This window comes from Podarcis pityusensis (genome assembly GCF_964106645.2).
Source record: "Podarcis pityusensis genome assembly, chromosome: 9".
Classification (NCBI taxonomy): Eukaryota; Metazoa; Chordata; class Lepidosauria; order Squamata; family Lacertidae; genus Podarcis; species Podarcis pityusensis.
The window spans coordinates 16,721,819-16,740,325 of NC_138034.1; the positions used below are offsets into that span (position 1 = coordinate 16,721,819).

The following is an 18,507-nucleotide window of genomic DNA, read 5'->3' on the forward strand; positions in this document are numbered from 1 at the left end:
AATTTTGATATATTTTGCCTTCATCTTGCAAGCTTATATAGCATCAGATATTTACATAACATTCTTCATTCTCACCATAAAGTCATTATATCTCTCTGAGCCTTACCCTGTCATTCATCAGGAGATCTTTTACAATGAAATTTGCAACTACGGATTTCATTGGTGATGCAAACTGGTCTGGTGCCAACATGGAAATGTGACCCAAAGAAACTAATGGTGTTATAAGTTGCTCTGGAACATCAGCATTCAAACTTCTACTTAGAGGCTGGAGGAGGAGAGAGAATTATTATTGCACATTAACGTACTTCCAAAAAAAAATACTAACCTGTATAGTTCTGTTACAAATATATATCTCAAGAAGACCCAAAATGCAGTACAAGCTCAGTTTCTTACTCAATTTAATATACTGGTATGAACCAATATATTAAAAATCAAATACCTTAAGCACTCTACACCAAGAGAGCAACTTGTTCCCTATATCCATCTTATTTTCAGAAGCGCTTTATGCAACACCATCTGCAACTGGGTAGAAGAGTTCATATCCAATGAGCTCCTTGGAGGAAGGGTATGATAAAGACATGGGATATGGTCCAACGTAATAGAAGTGGGCATTTGCTCATACCATGGGGCTTCTCCTTCGTCTGTCCCCCCCACCTCAAAATCTGCTCTGGAATATTGAGGGAACCTCTGGAACAGATTGGAGGGTGCAGGGGGCTTCAGGGGGAGATTAAAGAAACTGTAAGTACAGTTGCACAAGCAGGCACACATCACTCGAGGTAAGCGAACAGTTTGGGAAGGCTCAATTCACATTCCGTTTTGCATCTTACTTTTGCCCCTTGGGCATGAGTGTGGAGTTGGAGGTTAATCAGAGCAGTGTGTCATAAATATATATGCCGAGTTCCACTGTGACCTCTCAAGGAAGACATTGTATTACAGTGAATTCTAGCTTTTCTTGCCCGTTTAAAATGGGTGCAGGGGTCAAGCTGGGAGTCATGTTGCAAATGGAGAATTATATGTTAACATACATACCAAGTTGTGTTATGGTTCCTCAGTGCCCAGTATCAAATTATAGGGCTTGATCATCTTTCCTGCATCCTTTGGGAATGGTTATGGGGGCAACATTGCATTATAACATCTAGAGCTGTGTCCGGAACATGCACATTAAACTTCATTAAACCAAAGGCCTTGCTTGCTTGGCAAGCAGCTAAGTACAGTGGTACCTCGGGATGCGAACAGGATCCGTTCCAGAGCCCCATTCGCATACCGAACGGAACGCAAGATGCGATGGCGCGTGCGCGGGTCGTGTTTTGGCTCTACCACGCATGACGTCATTTTAAGTGTCTGCACATGCACAAGCGGCAAAACCCGAAAGTAACGCACTCCGTTACTTCTGGGTTGCCACGGAGCGCAACTCGAACGCGCTCAACCCGAAGCACATTCAACTCGAGGTATGATTGTCCACAATTTGTTTACTTCCTGTTAAAACCCCAAAACTAAACAAAGTGCAGTACTGAAACTGAGGAATGGGTTTGGCATGGTCTTTTCTTACTTTGTCTTCAATACAAAATAGTCAAATTCATGAGTAAAGATGTAAGTAGATAAACTGAACTTTCTAGAATTCATAATGTCAGAATGGTTTGATATTCAAACAGGAAAACACATTTGAATCAGTTTTAAGTGAGTAGAAAGTCTTGCTGGATATGACAAATTTGGGGAGGATACAGCTATTGATGGCTACTAGTCATGAAGGCTATGTTCTGCTTTTGCTGTTGGAGGCAGTATGGTAATATCTATCTATCTATCTATCTATCTATCTATCTATCTATCTATCTATCTACCAGGCTAGAAATCGCAAGTGAGGAGATCACTAGTGCACTCAGATCCTGCTGTTGGGCTTCTCACATGGATCTGATTGATCCCTGTGACAACAGAGTGATGGACTATATGAGCCTTGGGCTGATCCAGCAGGGCTCTTCTTATGTTGTAATGTTCTTTCTATCACCAGGTGTCAAAAGGGCACGCTGGAATGAAGAACTCTTCCATTCCATCAAGACACTATAGAGGTGAGGAATAATGGCAGGCTTGAAGTGTTGTTGCAACTTGAATTGTACCTGAAGAACTTACCAAGTAAAACCACCACTTGTCAAGCGATGTTTATTAGCTATCAATTACGTGCCTTTAACTGATTGTATTATATGCAGGCTTATTTAAAAAGAAACAAAGTGCGATCAACATTCCTGCTACAGTAACACACCAGAACAAAAATAGTTTCAATCCATTGACAAACGTGCCCTTAACTTTCAGTCCTTCAGCCAATCAAATAAAGCATTAGTTAATTTTCTAATACTTCTAATGGAAGTAAAATATTGCTAACTACTACTGGACCCTGACCACTTCTTGAAGTGTTATACATTGGTACCTTGGGTTACATACACTTCAGGTTACATACCCTTCAGGCTACAGACTCCGCTAACCCAGAAATAGTACCTCGGGTTAAGAACTTTGCTTCAGGATGAGAACAGAAATCGTGCTTCGGCGGTGCGGTGAAGGCGGGAGGCCCCATTAGCTAAAGTGGTGCTTCAGGTTAAGAACAGTTTCAGGTTAAGAACAGACCTCCGGAACGAATTAAGTACTTAACCTGAGGTACCACTGTATATTCCTTGAAAACCCTGGGTTGTTATAATAATTTCAAAAGGTCTGATAATTGTGATTCCACCCTTTCATGGCTTTTAAGAAGTCAGACAAACCTACCTCAAAAATCTGTGCAAGCTGAACTTCTTTATTTGAAAATATGGCATGTATACAGTGGACAGCTTGTTTTGCTTGGTGAGGTGTTCCTCTCTTTGCTTTCTGATGCAAAATAGGAATAAGGGTTCTGTACAGAGTTAGCACAAAAAAAATTATACCAAAAATAAATTCCTGTAATGTTTGCAGGAAGTCAGTGCAAGATTTTTTTGAAACATAGAGAACCACCATATAAAATTAAATTAAGAGCACACATTCTTAGGTGGAAAGGTAGTTCAAATGTATTGGTCATTGACAACCCCCACCATCACCCACATGAAATGGGATGCTAGATTAAAAGAGATCCAAGCATGGCTCTTTTATGGTCTTAAGACATACATGGGCACCCAAGGTTGACTGTTCTCCCCAACCTGGCAAAAAATGTAACTACAAATCAAGGCAGTGGTTTTCAACCAGTGTGCCGTGACACCCTGGGGTGCCTTGAATAATGGTCAGGAGTGCCATGGGCAACACTGGCCTCTGTCCCTTTTTCTTTCCCTCCCTCCCTCCTCTGATGCCCTCTCAGCTTGCTTAAAGCCAAAGCCCTGGCTATAAGCTCCGCAGGTAAATGGTACCTCTGGAAGACATCTCTTTTGGGGCAGGATGGGCAGCTCAGAGACCGGGGTGGCCACAGTGGCTGCCCAGAAGACTCCCAAGGAGAGAGGAGGGGAGAGGAGGCTGAGGGAACACTCCACAAGGAGGATGTTTGAAACAGGGTGAGAGGCTGCCATTTCTGTAGGCAAGGGGTGACATAACTGGGCTCCTGAGCCCCACAGGGGTGCCGCAGAAAGAATGCAGTTGGTCAAGGGAGCTGTGGACTCAGAAAAGTTGAAAACCTCTGAATTAAGGGATGCAATAGTAATGGCCAATGAGGTTATACGTATTTGCACCAGCAAGAAAAAGATTGTCTAATATCAAAAAGCTGAAAGACAAGACAGTACCAAAGGCATTTATGGTATTTGAAGAAATGCACTCACGATCGTATCTGGGGCAGATCAGTTTCTATTTTGTGCCCAGTGTTTCTGAATATCTGAATGGCTGCCTCTGCTACTTTATCATCTTCCATCCTGAGGCACTGCAGGAGAGATTCATACGTCTCTGCAGAGTGGAACGAGGTAGGGTGCGTGAAAGACAGAACCTATGGACACATATCAAAACAAATTAGAAAAACATATTCATGAATGAATCCTGAATATCTGGGAGTGGGGCAGGGTATAAATCTAAATAGAGATTCATTTCCCTGTGTGCTTGCCTCAAAGGAAGGGGTGGGAAACACTAATATTATCTTGTGGAAGTCCCAATTCTTGACTTTCAGAGTTCATTATTTTTTAATAACATTTTTGTATTAGCTTTTCAAATTTTACAAATTCTTTTAAACAACCATCAGAATAAATCTCTCATATCGATTGACTTCCCATCCACACTTCCATGGTGTTCTTTTCTTATCTTATAAAGCTGCTATACTGTTTATATTTTACTCATTATATTTTGTCTAATTTTGTTTTGTGCCACGGCCGCCTTGACACCCATGAGAATTGTTCAGTGCCCCCAGGGCAGACATTTTGTCCCTCAAGCCCACAGCACTTTCTCAAAATTTGAACTGTGACCACTCGTCCAAAAAAAGGCTGGCAACCCCTGATCTAATCCATCTGCAGACAATGCAATTTATCGTGCTAATACCTAGGACAACATACATCTAAAATTCACTGCATTATGCAATGTACAAAGAGATTAAAAGGGATTGTAGCTGGCCCATTCCATAGGTTTCTTCAAGTGAATGTCAGCATTTGAAGAAAGGTTTTAAATGTCAAGAAGCAGCCTTGACTCTTCAAAAGAATACTGAAATGGACTGCAGTGTAGTGAGTTTAGAAGTATTACTAAACAAGTAATTTTACAGACAGTACCTTGAGAAGTTCAAGCCCTGAACGAATAGCTGTATCAGGGCTTACACCCTCCTCTTCATCATCAGCTGTCCCTTCTATTGATTTATTCATCAGCTTTACTAATGCACTAAGAAAAAAATTGGGAGGGGGAGCTTAAATATACACTTACAGTTTACATATTATACACACATTCAATCTACTATTTATTTGTAAAAAGAAAGACTTATCTATGTAACTAAGTCAGTTTAATATTCCAGTTTTCTTCTGAATATTGCTTATTTTCACAATAATCTAGAATATTATCGAAATATTCTTATTTCAATAAAATTTTCAACATACCTTCACCTTTGTCCTATATTCCATTTTATTTTTAAAAGCAAATCTTATTTTTTATTAATTGATTTAAACTCATTCCTAACTACTTTTAAGTGTATAAATCAGATTTTAAAAGAAACTCATATTAGCAACAGTAAAGAGCTGCCTTGCAAAAACACTAAGATAGGACAGCTGTCAGTCAAGCTTACCTGATGGCTTCTGAGTCAATGTGTACAGGGGCAATTCTTTCCAAAAGAAATTTTACCATCTCCAGGAAAGGATTGGTTGGCTGTTTAGGATTAGCAAGTTTCCGTGCAATCTCCCTCTGAATAAAAGAAAAGGATTAAGTTATGATAAATCTGCAATAAATTTGTACAAGCAATACTCCGAATGAGTCAAACTAACAAAAACAAAAGCCACACAAGCTCCATAACCCAAATACTGCTAAACAGAGCTAAATTTCTTCTAGCCTTAATTAAATGTGTGAACTAGGTACAACCTTCAAGCATGAATGACTAATTTTTTTGTGGGCGTCTCCCACCTCCCACTAATGGCTGGAAGAAGGGGCAAAAGTTATATTAAAGTATCACCCTTTTTGGACTATCTCAGCTTTCAGAACTTGGGAGATAATGTCAGTGAACCCTCTGCTCCGGTAGTGTGGTGATCATTGACAGGTCAGCCCAAAATAAAGTTACCTGTCCTCTATAAATTTCCTTTCCATAGCAAGACAGCAAGATTTTATCATGGTGGTTGACCTGGTGTGTTACTGAGACACGAGTGACTGAGCTGGGCAGATCACCTTTATTTTAACTGTGCCACACCGGGGTATGCAGTGAAGCAGCAGCAGCAGGCAGATAAAAGTACCGTACTTTTCCGTGTATAAGACTAGGTTTTCTTACTTTAAAATAAGGTTAAAAATATGGGGACGTCTTATACACAGGCAGTGCATATGCCCATTTTCTAAATTTGGGGTCCCCAAAAGTAGGGAGTGTCTTATACACAGAAAAATACAGTACTTTCTTCTCACCAGAATAGGGCCCTTCTCAGGAGTGGAGGGAAAGCAACGCGCTTGTGCACTTATTTAAACTATTGCTTATTTTAAACAACAGTTTAATATTTTGTGTGAACCAAGCCAGTAAAACTTGCTTGTGGGTAAACATTTAGGAGTACCCAGGCATGTGTATATACACTTCCTAAGGATTTTCCATTATCAGGAGCATCCCTGACTTCTTGGCTCATCTTTCTGACCCTTCCTACCGTGTCAAAGCCCCATATTTTTATTGTGGTATTCCTGTTCAGAAATGCATAAAAGAAACATAGCCTATCTATACTGGAAACAATAGTAAAAACCTGGTTCTTACCACACAGACATCTGCTTGCTTACAGGAGCAGGTAGGACTGATTAATAGTTCAAGCTGAGAACGAAGCTTCTCATCATCACCAAGAACCTGATTGAACTTTTTCACAAAGTCTTGTGCCTTCCCAGGATCAGGAAGATTTTCTATAGAATTGAAATTCAAAAAGGTAGTTTATAGTAGCAGCTTTAGTTGTACTGAAAAAACAACAACAATGTAATAATACTCATCTACAGATCTTACTTGCTATGGTCATCAGCTTTCCAAACATAGCAGCACTGTTTGCTTCTGACTGAAAAGAGAAGTTCAGAATGACCATTTATACAGAAAGTTTTGTATACCAGAGTTGCTTCTACTGTTGCAGAATCTCTCTTCTCTCCCCTCACCCCACTTTGGTATATTGGTTCACGATTACAAATACATGATCATCAAATAAAATAATACACAAATATTAGCGTTTTGCTATCCCATAAAAGCCAATTTCCAACAACAAAACAGTCCTAACCTAAAAGCAGGCAGCAGTAGAATTTGATGGAGCAGCATAATCACCACTATACCACTATATCCACAGCCCTACCAGTCACACTGGCCAAGGCTGGCATTCAGAGTGGGCACAAATTAGACTGAATGCTGTCAAGTGGCTACAGTGAAACTGAATTGAGATCCAGTGAGTCCTAGGCCCGCTCAACCTCTCTCTCTCTCCCCCCCCCCCCCCCGTTTTGGGCTTTCTGTGGACTACCATAGGTAGGAATCATGCCAATGACAGGAATGGGAAGATCTACACCAGAGGAGTGGTGCCAGCACAATAGTTTTGGTCTGCGCAGAAGAACACATTTGCTCTATCCCACTGCCCCCAAGCCAGCAGATCAGGAGTTTGGATTGCAGTGTAAATTCCTCAAAAAACCCAAAGGAAAATGCTAAATATTATTTAGTAATGTATTATTCTGATTTAGTCTATTAAATGTTGCTTCTAGTTTGTTCTTTCAGGAACATTAGAAAATTTTAATGCAAGAAGTCACTGATTGTAAAGGATTGACAACAAATATTTCTGAGCAAGAGTGGATCCCTTGCTTTAAAGTTCCATTAAGATACTGATTACTAAGTTCTGAACTAAGAAAAAGGCAGTATTAGAATTTGAAATTAAAAAAAGGGGGGGGGGAGAATTTGAAATTAAGTTTAAAACCATCATTTAATATATTAATTCTAAAATATATGCAGATGTGTTACAAAGCATTAAATGTAAAATGAGGCAATTAAGTTATTGTGAAAACCGTACAGTGGGTTGCTTGTGCAAATCTAGTAACTCCCGCACGTGACTCCTAAGCATGTTCTGGCATTTCCACATTTCATTCAGTGCCCTAAGCATAAAAGAAATGACAAATGTGTTAAAATCTGAAAAACCAGTGTGATCCTAAAAATACAACATTGAGTCCCAAGCTGACTGTTCTTCTATCACATTATCTCTTGTTGGCCCAATATCCTGCTCTCAATAACTTCTCCAGGAACAAGGCTGAACATATATTATGTGTATATGAAGATCTAGATGCCTTCCCACCTTTCAGTTGGTTTTTAATCAGTGTGTGCCTGCACATGCATGCACACAGGGACACACACACAAAATTCATTGAGCTCTTTATTCAACTAGTAATTTCAAAATACCATGTCTTAAAATCCAAATAAAAAAGCTAACCTTGAATAAAATACAACTATTGGCAAGATACTAGGAGTGAACATTGGCTCAGTGCATACTATGAACTATGAGGAAAACTGAGGTGATTCAGGGAAGGTCCTCACGTTTCTGAGTCGGTTTATGCTGTTAAGAATATATCATGAGGTGGAACAGGAACTCCCTAAGCTTTTGTGTGTTCTGTGGTCTTGACAGTCCAAAAATCTAGTATCTTTCTTTCTTTCTGACAAACAAACTCAAGCAGACTGGAGTACTATCTAAGTAATAAGAGGAAGGGGGTGGTGGAAAATGGGATAAACCTTCATTTTGTTGGCTAGGAGGACAATCCCCCCCCCTCTATTCTAGGGATTTATGCTATTTTTCTACTACCCTCTTCCCTATGATTTCCACTGTATCTACCCCATATCAGTGAAGTCTGCCCCTTTTTCTTTGTTCTAAAAAAATAATAAGCAAGCTACAGGAGCTTTCTGTCTATGATCAGGACAGGCTTAATCCACTCTGGAGGACCTGCTATGCTTGCAAATTTCATCCTCTTCTAAGAATAGAAAATCAAGTTAAAGTTGTGTTATGATCCCACATAATGGCGATTTAATTCTGTCCTGAATAATGAGTTCAATTGCAAAGACGCAGAGAGCACCTGAAACAGATAGGGCTGCTTCCCAAAGCAACAGATATTGTGGCAAATTGAATCTTATGGCCAGTGTACACTCCTAGTAGACACCCAGTTCAGCAAATTGCTTAAACAAGTTTGCTCATCTTAACAGGTCAACTAATATGTAGTATTCTGAACAGTGAGGCATTTTGTTTTTGAATCTCCTACATATTGTGTGTTTAAAGCGACTGCTAAAGCGCACTGAGAACTTCCCTGTGTAGAAGGATACTCACTTAACAGCATTTGGGTCTAAGCTAGCATACAAATAATATAAGCACTTCATCCGCTCTTCTGTTTCCAAGTTATGTGGAACAAGATACTGAGCAAAGATTTTCTCCACCAATAATCTGCAAAGGAAAATAAGTTGACAGATTTTGTATTTTCCAAAATACTCATACTTTCGAATTATGAGCATAAGCCTATGTATACCAGGACATCATCCTCTCATTTCCACATTATCTGCTATCTCAAAACAAGCAGGTTTGGGTGGATCTCCCTTGGCAGTTCCTCCAAAAACCTCTGTCAAGAGTTGGGGGAGCCTGCTGAATGGGGAGGGGCTGAGGGGAGGTGTCCACCAAAAACTGGGTGGAGTCACTTTCCGTAAGTATGAGCTCATGGAAGGAGCCTCTCCCAGTTTTCAGCAGCCCCTCTCCCCCACCATGATACAGCTCACTCTTTGATAAAAGTGAGGCCATTGCAAGCCTCAAGCAAGGATTTTCAGCAGACTGACTGGTGGAGGAGGGGGAAAGATAGTCATCTTCTGGCAACCCCCTTCTACCAACACTTCTCAGGATCTAAACCAAAGAAAATATTGCATCTGCTTGAAAGACTGTAGAATACCCCTTAAAGGTAAAGGGACCCCTGACCATTAGGTCCAGTCGTGGTCGACTCTGGGGTTGCGGCGCTCATCTCGCTTTATTGGCCAAGGGAGCCGGCGTACAGGTCATGTGGCCAGCATGACCAAGCCGCTTCTGGCGAACCAGAACAGCGCACGGAAACGCCGTTTACCTTCCCGCCAGAGCGGTATCTATTTATCTACTTGCACTTTGGTGTGCTTTCAAATTGCTAGGTTGGCAGGAGCAGGGATCGAGCAACGGGAGCTCACCCTGTCGCGGGGATTCGAACAGCCGACCTGCTGATCAGCAAGTCCTAGGCTCTGTGGTTTAACCCACAGCGCCACCCGCGTCCCTTAGAATACCCCTTACTATTATAAATTATAATATTAATATCAGTAATGGGAATCCTCATTATTAAGGTAAAGGAATTAACTAGCCCTTGTAGTTCATCTGGAGAAAACAAATACACTTCTCTCATCTAATGGCAAATTCAACAATGAGATGCCCTGAAAATATAAAAAAAAAGGACAAAGTAAAGAAGGCACACACTTTTCCTTTATGAAAATACAGAATCAGCAGAAATTACCAAGAGACTAAAATTCCATTTTAAAAAAGGAATCGTACGACAATGTATCGCAAACATGCATTAGGGAAGAATGCTACTGTATCTAACCTTCGTTACATATATTTAAGCTCCAGGCAAAAACCTTCTTCTCCCAGGCCTTTGGCTATTTAAACAATCTTATGGCCTTTTAAACTTTAGGGTCAGGTAGTGTTTTTGTAATTTTGTGTTTTGATATTGTAAACTGCCCTGTGATCCTCAGATGAAGGGCAGTATAGAAATTAAATAAATAAATAAATAAATAAAATAACCAAACACCCCCCCCGCCATTATATAATTGTTTGTATACAGGCAAAATAAATCTATGCTGCATAGGAATGCCTGCACCAGGGTGTTTCTTGCAGCACGCTAGTATTCTGCAGCTCTCCCTTTGGAAACCATTTAGAACAATTATATTCTGTTGTTCTATGAAGATCCTGAAGATGGCCATTGGAAGAAAAACATGCAAAATATGTGAAACACAATGGGTCATTTCAGACAACAATTTTTTACTTTTTGAATGTTGTCTAGATTTCTACAACTGATTTAGGGTATTTTTGCACTGCTGAATCAGGAAATGGCATCCGTTTCTCTCCATCAGGTCAGGTTTACTGTAAACTGAATGGTGGGCATTGATAAAGGTAAGTGCACGTAACTTGCATGTTGCTTCACCATTTTTCAAACTTCAGGGCTTGAACTTGCATTTCTTGGAACTCCTGGAATGCTCAGCAGCAGGGAAGTCTCTCTTCAGAGTCCAACAGTAGTCAGCCATCATGACTGCGTCCCAGCGACCCTGATACCTGGTCTCTATCTCTTTCATGTCCTGATGGAATCTCTCCCCCTGCTTGTCACTCATTGAACCCAGGTTCTCAGGAAACCGGTCCATTTGTGAAAATAGGTAGTGCATCTTGATGCTCATGTTGCAGCCCAGGTTTCTGAAAGCAGTCAGCATGTTGTTGACAAGTTCTGCATAGTTTCTGGCCTTATTGTTGTCAAGAAAGTTCTTCACTACCAGAACAAATGCCTTCCACGCTTCCAGTTCCACTTCGTTCACTGACTTTCCGAACTCTGGATCTCTGATGAGCTGACGGATCTGAGGACCGTCAAAGATGCCAGCTTTCAACTTCTCCATGGTCAATCCTGGAAAAGCCTGGCACAAGTAAGTGAAGCAGTCACCATCCTTGTCCAGAGCCTTGGTGAACTGCTTGATTAAGCCAAGCTTGATGTGCAGCGGTGGGAAGAGTATTCTGTCTCTGTCCACCAGAGGGTCGTTGATGACGTTCCTTTTTTTGCAAGGCATCAATTCCTCCCGCACAGGCCAGTCCTTCTTCGTGTAATGCTGAGCACGGTCCCTACTATCCCACATGAACAGAAAACATGAGTACTTGGTGAAGCCAGACTGTTGTCCCAACAAAAAGTTCACCATCTTCAGGTCAACACAAATAAACCATTTATGCTGATCCTAACCCATTTTCTCCAGCACATACTTCACCGCTTCATAGTTCTCCTTCAGTGTACTCGAGTGAGCTAGGGGTATAGAGGCAAACTGGTTGCCGTTGTGTAGCAGAACACATTTCAGTGATCGCTTGCTGCTGTCAATGAACAGTCTCCAACCTTTGGGTTCGTACTGTGGCACTCCAAGCTTGAGCAGAAGCTGCGCAATATCTGCACAGTACACCAAGTCCTTCTCTTCCGAGAAAAAACGGAGGTTTTATGACTTCAAACTGATCCCTTTTCGACATAATCACCCAGAACTATCGGACCTGAATACTTCTTGTCATTAAAATAATCATTTCCAATCAGAACAATTATTCGACATGGCATTTTACCCCCACCAACTTCTTCTAAAATGCTCCACACAAGCGTACATGTGAACAAAAATGTAAAAAAACGACATGTGGCCATAGCTCAAAAACTTGACCTGATTGAGCAAAACCAATGTGATTTTTGGATTCAGCGCATCAGATTCATCCTAAATCAGCTGAAAAAACACAGACAACAAATTTGTTGTTGACCAGTGTAATCCCTGCTTGCACAGCTTAATAACTGTGGCATGCCTTAATGTCTCAACTGGACGAACTATTTAGCACTAACCAGAGATTATTATCACCAAACTGGTTTTGATCCATGGTTTTGAAGCAACTCATGGTTAGTGATGACTATAGTTTGCTCAGTTCAAGTATCAAACTACCATCATCTCAAACCATAGAATGGAGAAAGGGATATGTAAGCCTATAGAGTTTACCAATTACCCAAACTATTGTTCAGCAATAAGCTCCATGCTGGCCAAATTGAGATATGGGAAATTTTATTTACATTTCTTTGGAACAGCAATTATTTTGGAGTACTTTTGCCACCAGTTAAAGGCTTATTTATCCTGGATTTCCCTGATCATTAGTGAGGGTCTTGACTGCTCTTGGTTAATACTTTTGTGATGTCTTTACTGGTACTTCTATTGGATTTGTGCATTGTTTTACATTGTGAAGTGATTTATAATTCACTGTATTGAAAGAGAAATAGGTTTAGATAAATAAATTGGATATTGTGCCACTTGAGGAAATGGCTTAACACTGACTTACTTGTCATCAATGCTATTCTGATAATATATGTGCAAAAGTTTATCCTTTATCCAGCTCACTTTCTCTGCTGCATCTTTTCCAGCTTCGGCATGAAGACAGTATTTCTTGTATAGCTGGGCAAGACCCATCATTGCTTCTTTTCTTACTCGCCACTTAAAAGGGAAAAAAAGAAAGCATTTTTAGGTTTACAGGATTACATACTCTCTTTTTCTTATTTAATGAGTGCCCTTGATCTGTTCAAAGTGGGGTGGTTTGTAATTACTGTAATGGTTCTAGGGGTTGCTCGTGCGTAAGCAGGTGCCTATCTCCCCGGCTGGGTGCAAACACCTGGCTGGGTTGCCAAAGTGAACCTTTTTCTGTCCGGACAGCCACTCACCCGTGGCTGACTCAATCGCTGGCAGAATCCGTCAGTGGGCGTTTCTTAAACTTCTTCCAGCAAAGAAGCTCTTTGACGCCTAGTCTCCGCCTACCCTCTCTGCGCGGAAGCCTTCTGCGCAGGGAGGGCGTGGGCAACGGAGGACCCCTACTCTCCCCGCTGGTCCCAGGCAAGGAGTCATGGGACCGCCTCGCCACTTCCCCCAGCTGCCCCCCTTCTCCCCTGGTGCTACGCTGATTCTCTTCCCCAGAAGATGGGCTGCTCCTCCCGATCCCTGCACGCTCTCTGGAATCCCTCTGGCTTTTGCTCTCCCCCTCCAGTACTGATGGCAGTTCCCTGACAATTACCCTTTGGTGAATATTTTGGAACCTTTATTTTAAAAAAAACATTTTAATTGTTTTTCTTTCATCAGTGTCCATATTTTTATCTCCGCCCTTGTTATGGATATAATAGTGGCTTCTAAGAGATTTTGGAGTTTTTTACTAGGTGAATGTGTTTAAATTTTCGTACTTTTCCTAATTCTTAATACTGTTTTTAAACAAAATTTTAACAATGAATTTCTGTTTACTATCAGATGACACAACATATAAACTATTGTTTCATAATATCTGGCAAAACAGACTGTGATGCAGATACTGTTTTTTGTATGTTATATGAGAAATATATAGATCACTGAAAACCCCCAATATTTGTGGTTACAGAATCTCATGGATTATAAGATGTTTGTGAAATGTATTCTACCTCTGATATTATACACCATAACTTGGTAGCTGTAGTTCAAATTTCCCTGTATGTTTTCCAATGACTAGAAAGTTTCTTAAATATCTAAAATGTAACTTACTATGGAAGAACCATCATTATGGTTTTTCCTCTTTCATAGCCTGCAGGACCATAAAAATCCAAAAACATTTTACTTTTCCCAAAACAAAAGCCAGACAAGAACACTATCCACAAAAGTAACCCTGTTCGGTTTTGCTTACTTTGAAAAAAACAGACAGGACTAATACAATCTTTGTCTAAAATGTCATTGTAAGTTTCTAAATAATTAAATATTGAGAACAGAAACTGACATTTGACAGCTTAAATGTCACAAGAGGTCAGCAATCACTTTTACTTTGAAAAATGTCAATGTGGTGATAGTAACAACAAGTCCTGATGTGATGCAGATAATATAGCATTTAGACAGGACATGTTGCTGTTACACTTTTTCAGCATGCAGGATCACAGTCTCAGCCTGGAGTAAAAAGGGATTCTGAAAGTTGAATGAGCATTTCAGTAACTGGTTTTTGTCTGTGGTTGTGATGTGACGTGCAATGAAAAAAACTTAAAATATCCATACAACTTTGAAGCATGAAACTGCTAAATTTTCAGAGTTTTATTCTGTTATAGGATTTCTGCTTCCACATGAGAATTCCCTTCACCCCCTGTAGTGCCTGGTACAGGCCCAACACCTGCTCTGGAAGTTCCCCTGATCCTCTAGCGTAGATTCTGGGGGAATACAAGGGCCTTCAGAGGAGAGGAAGTGAGGTCCTATTGCACAAGCAGAAATCCACTCATGTGACACTGGTTGTCGCCCTATGAGTTTTAACATTATAGCATTCCTTTCATCTTACCCTCTTGTCCAGTGTTCTCTCTCTGACAAAGCCAAGTAACTGGTCATTGACTAAAGAGAGGTCCCTCTTGCCAGCCGTTATTATTGTAACAATGACATCATGTCGAATGGCTTCTTCTGGATCATGTGACCTAACCTTTAAGTACTCTAATACAAAAAGAAAACATTGTCAGTTTTATGCTTCTGGCTTGGCTGCAATCAAAGAACAACAAATTAGGAATACTAAATACCTATCCTTAGCTTACAATTGTAAACACACGAGTTTAGGGAGAGATTAGTATTATGACTTCAATTAGGAAAGCAACTGAACAGAGGAAAGTCACAGATTCCACTTAATGAAAGGCCTGCTGTGTTAAACTAAAAATTGCAAGAATATTAGAAATGATAAGCTACTCCATTTTGTATGTTGAGTCATGCAAAATATCAGAACCACCACACCAGCTCCAATTCTATTTGAAAATTTGCCTTGAACAATCCTTCTAATCCTTCAACTGATTAAAAGAATAATCAAGTCAAACATTTATATATATTATAATTATGTTAGTATTTGTCATGCCACCATGTTATGTACATGAGCTATTATCTTCATGCTCTTCTGTCTAATGAATCTAATCTAGGATATGAGACATCTTACCAGTGAGGTCTTTTGCTAAATCTGGATGGTTCATTAAACAATGGCTTGCAAATTTCACGCTTTCTAATCTCACAGGAACATGGATATCATTAAATCTGGAGAAGGGCAAATTAATTTACAATTATAATAGACAAATAAACTTAGTACGTTTTCATAAACTCCATCATTTCAGAGTGCAACACATTATGACACACGATAAGGCAAAGCAAACTCAAAACAAGTAGGACAAAAAAGTACGGTAATCCTTTGAATAAAAATGCAATAAAATGCATATAAGGTTACATCGAAACAGCTAAATGTATTGTCATTCGCCTGACCCCTTAGGGGAGAGCAGAACCTAACTAACTAGTTTACATAGTAGTGCTGAAGAACCTCTGCCCATTTTTCTCAAGCCACACCCATCCACCCTCACAGCTAATTTCCTAAGTATGCCAGATGTGGCTGCAAAGAAGCAATCAGGAAGTTAAAGTATGCTCCTGATTGTTCCTTGGCAAGCATGGCTTGCTACTGTTATTGATCAGCTTAAGTTTTCCATTTGCATGTGCAGTTTAAGCCCAATGGTCTTCAAAGGTGCACCTCACCTTTAAAAGGTGGCCCGTAGCCACCTGTGCTATATATAACTATCAAAAACATAAATGCTACTACTTGTATTTAGTTTACATAGCTATTCTAAGGAAACTGTATACTGTAACAGCATATAAAGGCAGCAGGGAATACAGTGGTACCTTGGTTTAAGAACAGACCTGTTTATGAACGATTTGGTTTACGAACTCCGTAAAACCAGAAGTAGTGTCCCAGTTTGCAAATTTTACTTCGGTCTAAGAACGGAATCCAAATGATGGAAGGGCACTGGCGGCAGGAGGCCTCATTAAGGAAAGCACGCCTTGGTTTAAGAATGGTTTCGGTTTAAGAACGGACTTCCAGAATGGATTAAGTTCGTAAACTGAGGTACCACTTTATACTATTAGGCAAGACCTAAACTGAGCTTTGCTTCAAGATGTGAACTCCAGTCCTATCTGAAAACAGAAGTAGGTCTAACAATAAGTAGCAGATAGCCATGACCATATGAAAATCATTACAGATTTTTTTTAAAAGAGATGAATGGTAGGAAGATAGCTGCTTTGAGACCAGAACAATTAAAAACACGTTTGTATGTTTTCTCACCGGCCAAGAAAGCACTGCCAAAGCGGACGGTTCTGCGTTGCGAGGTCAGAATCCTTAGAACCAAATAGCTTAGCTAAAAGGCGAACAACAGCTAAACGTTCCTCTCCATCGTTACTCTACAGTTTGAAGACAACAAAAAACAGAATTGGAATTAAATACTATCAAAACGAAACAAATATACAAAAATCAAAGTCATGTTATTCAACTATTGGATTCTTGCCTTTTGAAAAACCAAAGCAATACCAACAAGTATTTCAGCTCACAGACTCCTATGAAGAGCTCTTTCTCTGTATTATGCAACGCCATCTTAAAGCCATAGAGCATGAGAAGCTACTGTTTCAGAAACATGAGCCCAAAGCACCACTAAACAGGTGGATCTAGTTGCTTGGTTTTTTGGAACCTAAACTGTTGTCACAGCCTCATGCTGGGGACCTCCACATATGTAAATATTAAATAACTAATTTCACTTACCTTCAGTTTGAACTCCAGCTGTGGCATGACGGACAGCAATAAATTAGGATCAACAGCAAAAAGCTCCTGAATTAGATCAAATATATGCTCTGACAAGTCACTTACAGAAGACTTTCCTAGTACCAGGACCTGGTTAAAAAACTAGGAAAAAAAGATATTATTAATAAGGTGCTTTAAAAAAAAAGTTTATGAATAGAGATCTACAAATTTTGGCTGGTTTTTGGAGGTAGGTATTTGTGCTTGCCACCAATCTTGTTTGTCCCACAAACTGAAGGAAGGGCAGGCAAAGCCGGATGTCTGACATCAAGCAGAGCTTCAGGGGGACTCTGTAACAGTGAAACATGCCTCCAAAGCACATCACAAGGTGAGCTCCCACCTTCTTGTACTATGGCAGGCTACAGCGTAGGGGGGCACGTTCAAGGACACAACAAAAGCCACTGAGATTGCCTTCCCAGAGCTGCAGGAAGGAACCAGAGTAGGTTGCAACAAATCCTACTTAAACGCATTAATTCAGGGCATAACTGCTTTGCAGATTCCAATGTTTAAAACCAGCTTTCAACTAAAAGCTCAGACTTTTATAGAATTCACTATCAGCATAAGCAGTGTTCCAGCAGGAGACATTCACATAATTCTATGCCCACATGGACATGACTCATTCTCTGTCTGTGCTTCATCAATATTATTTGCTGAGTGTCTTCTAATCAGGAACTTGCCTGGCAGTCTGTGGAAAGTAGCAATTGCCTACAAGCAACCAGGCAAAGCCCCATGTCAAATTCTCTGTCTCCTAACCAGAGAAAAAAGTCCAGTGTTCAGCAACCACAATGTTGCCCTGTTTCCCCCAATATGCAAATACAGCATATCAATACTAGCAACAGCACCACAATTCCATATGCTATATATTTGTCAACAACACTATTGTTGGATTTGTCTTCTCTGACTGAAATAAGTAGAGGGAGAACGGGATGTGCACTGAGAGTAGCAGAGCCACATTATCCACTGCAGTTCCATAGCTGGGTAGACACAGAAGAGGACTGTAGCTGCTGTCCTAACTCAGAGAGAAAAGGGGAAAGGAAAATTCCTATTCTGATGGTTTAAATTGATTCAATCAAACAAAACAGTGATATATCAAAGCAGTTAAGAGGGTAGCAGTTGATGCTTTTATTACTTACATTGGCAATGCATGGCTCAATGGTCTGGACCGTCCTTTTCAACAGGACTTTTGAAAGATCAAATGCCTGTTTATTAAGGTTCTAGAATACAGAGGGGAAAAATTAAGAGGAAAAAATCCAGGTATTTGTTAGTGAGCAGCATAAAATAGTACTATTCATTCTACAGAAATGGATCAATTTGAGCAGAAAATAAACCAAAGGTTCTAAAAACTCCCTCTTATACAAATGTCTTATACATACTTCTAATTAGCTAAAATATGTCACTTAAAGTTTTATATAGCAACTTATCTTTAAAGCAAAACATTTTAAATGTGAAAGACACTATATAATGAGCATATAGCTCATAATATTAACCTTATTAAGGTTAATATTTGCCTTGATGCCAAAAT

General features: G+C 40.1%; 1 protein-coding gene across 6 annotated transcripts in view; it reads right to left on the reverse strand.

Annotated features, from left to right (window-relative positions):
- The window catches only part of PDS5A (PDS5 cohesin associated factor A), a 56,824-nt gene that overhangs the window by 16,469 nt on the left and 21,848 nt on the right, over positions 1-18,507 (reverse strand). For all 6 annotated transcript variants that reach the window (XM_081019803.1, XM_081019802.1, XM_081019804.1 and 3 more), the window contains exons 7-21: positions 18,119-18,199; positions 16,950-17,090; positions 16,479-16,594; positions 15,315-15,409; positions 14,682-14,827; positions 12,693-12,844; positions 8,910-9,023; positions 7,614-7,695; positions 6,581-6,629; positions 6,344-6,483; positions 5,192-5,307; positions 4,689-4,794; positions 3,762-3,922; positions 2,752-2,875; positions 107-265 (exon numbers count right to left, since the gene is read on the reverse strand). In XM_081019803.1, the coding sequence (XP_080875929.1) occupies positions 107-265; positions 2,752-2,875; positions 3,762-3,922; positions 4,689-4,794; positions 5,192-5,307; positions 6,344-6,483; positions 6,581-6,629; positions 7,614-7,695; positions 8,910-9,023; positions 12,693-12,844; positions 14,682-14,827; positions 15,315-15,409; positions 16,479-16,594; positions 16,950-17,090; positions 18,119-18,199 (1,782 nt within the window). The remainder of the gene's footprint in view (positions 1-106; positions 266-2,751; positions 2,876-3,761; positions 3,923-4,688; positions 4,795-5,191; positions 5,308-6,343; positions 6,484-6,580; positions 6,630-7,613; positions 7,696-8,909; positions 9,024-12,692; positions 12,845-14,681; positions 14,828-15,314; positions 15,410-16,478; positions 16,595-16,949; positions 17,091-18,118; positions 18,200-18,507) is intronic.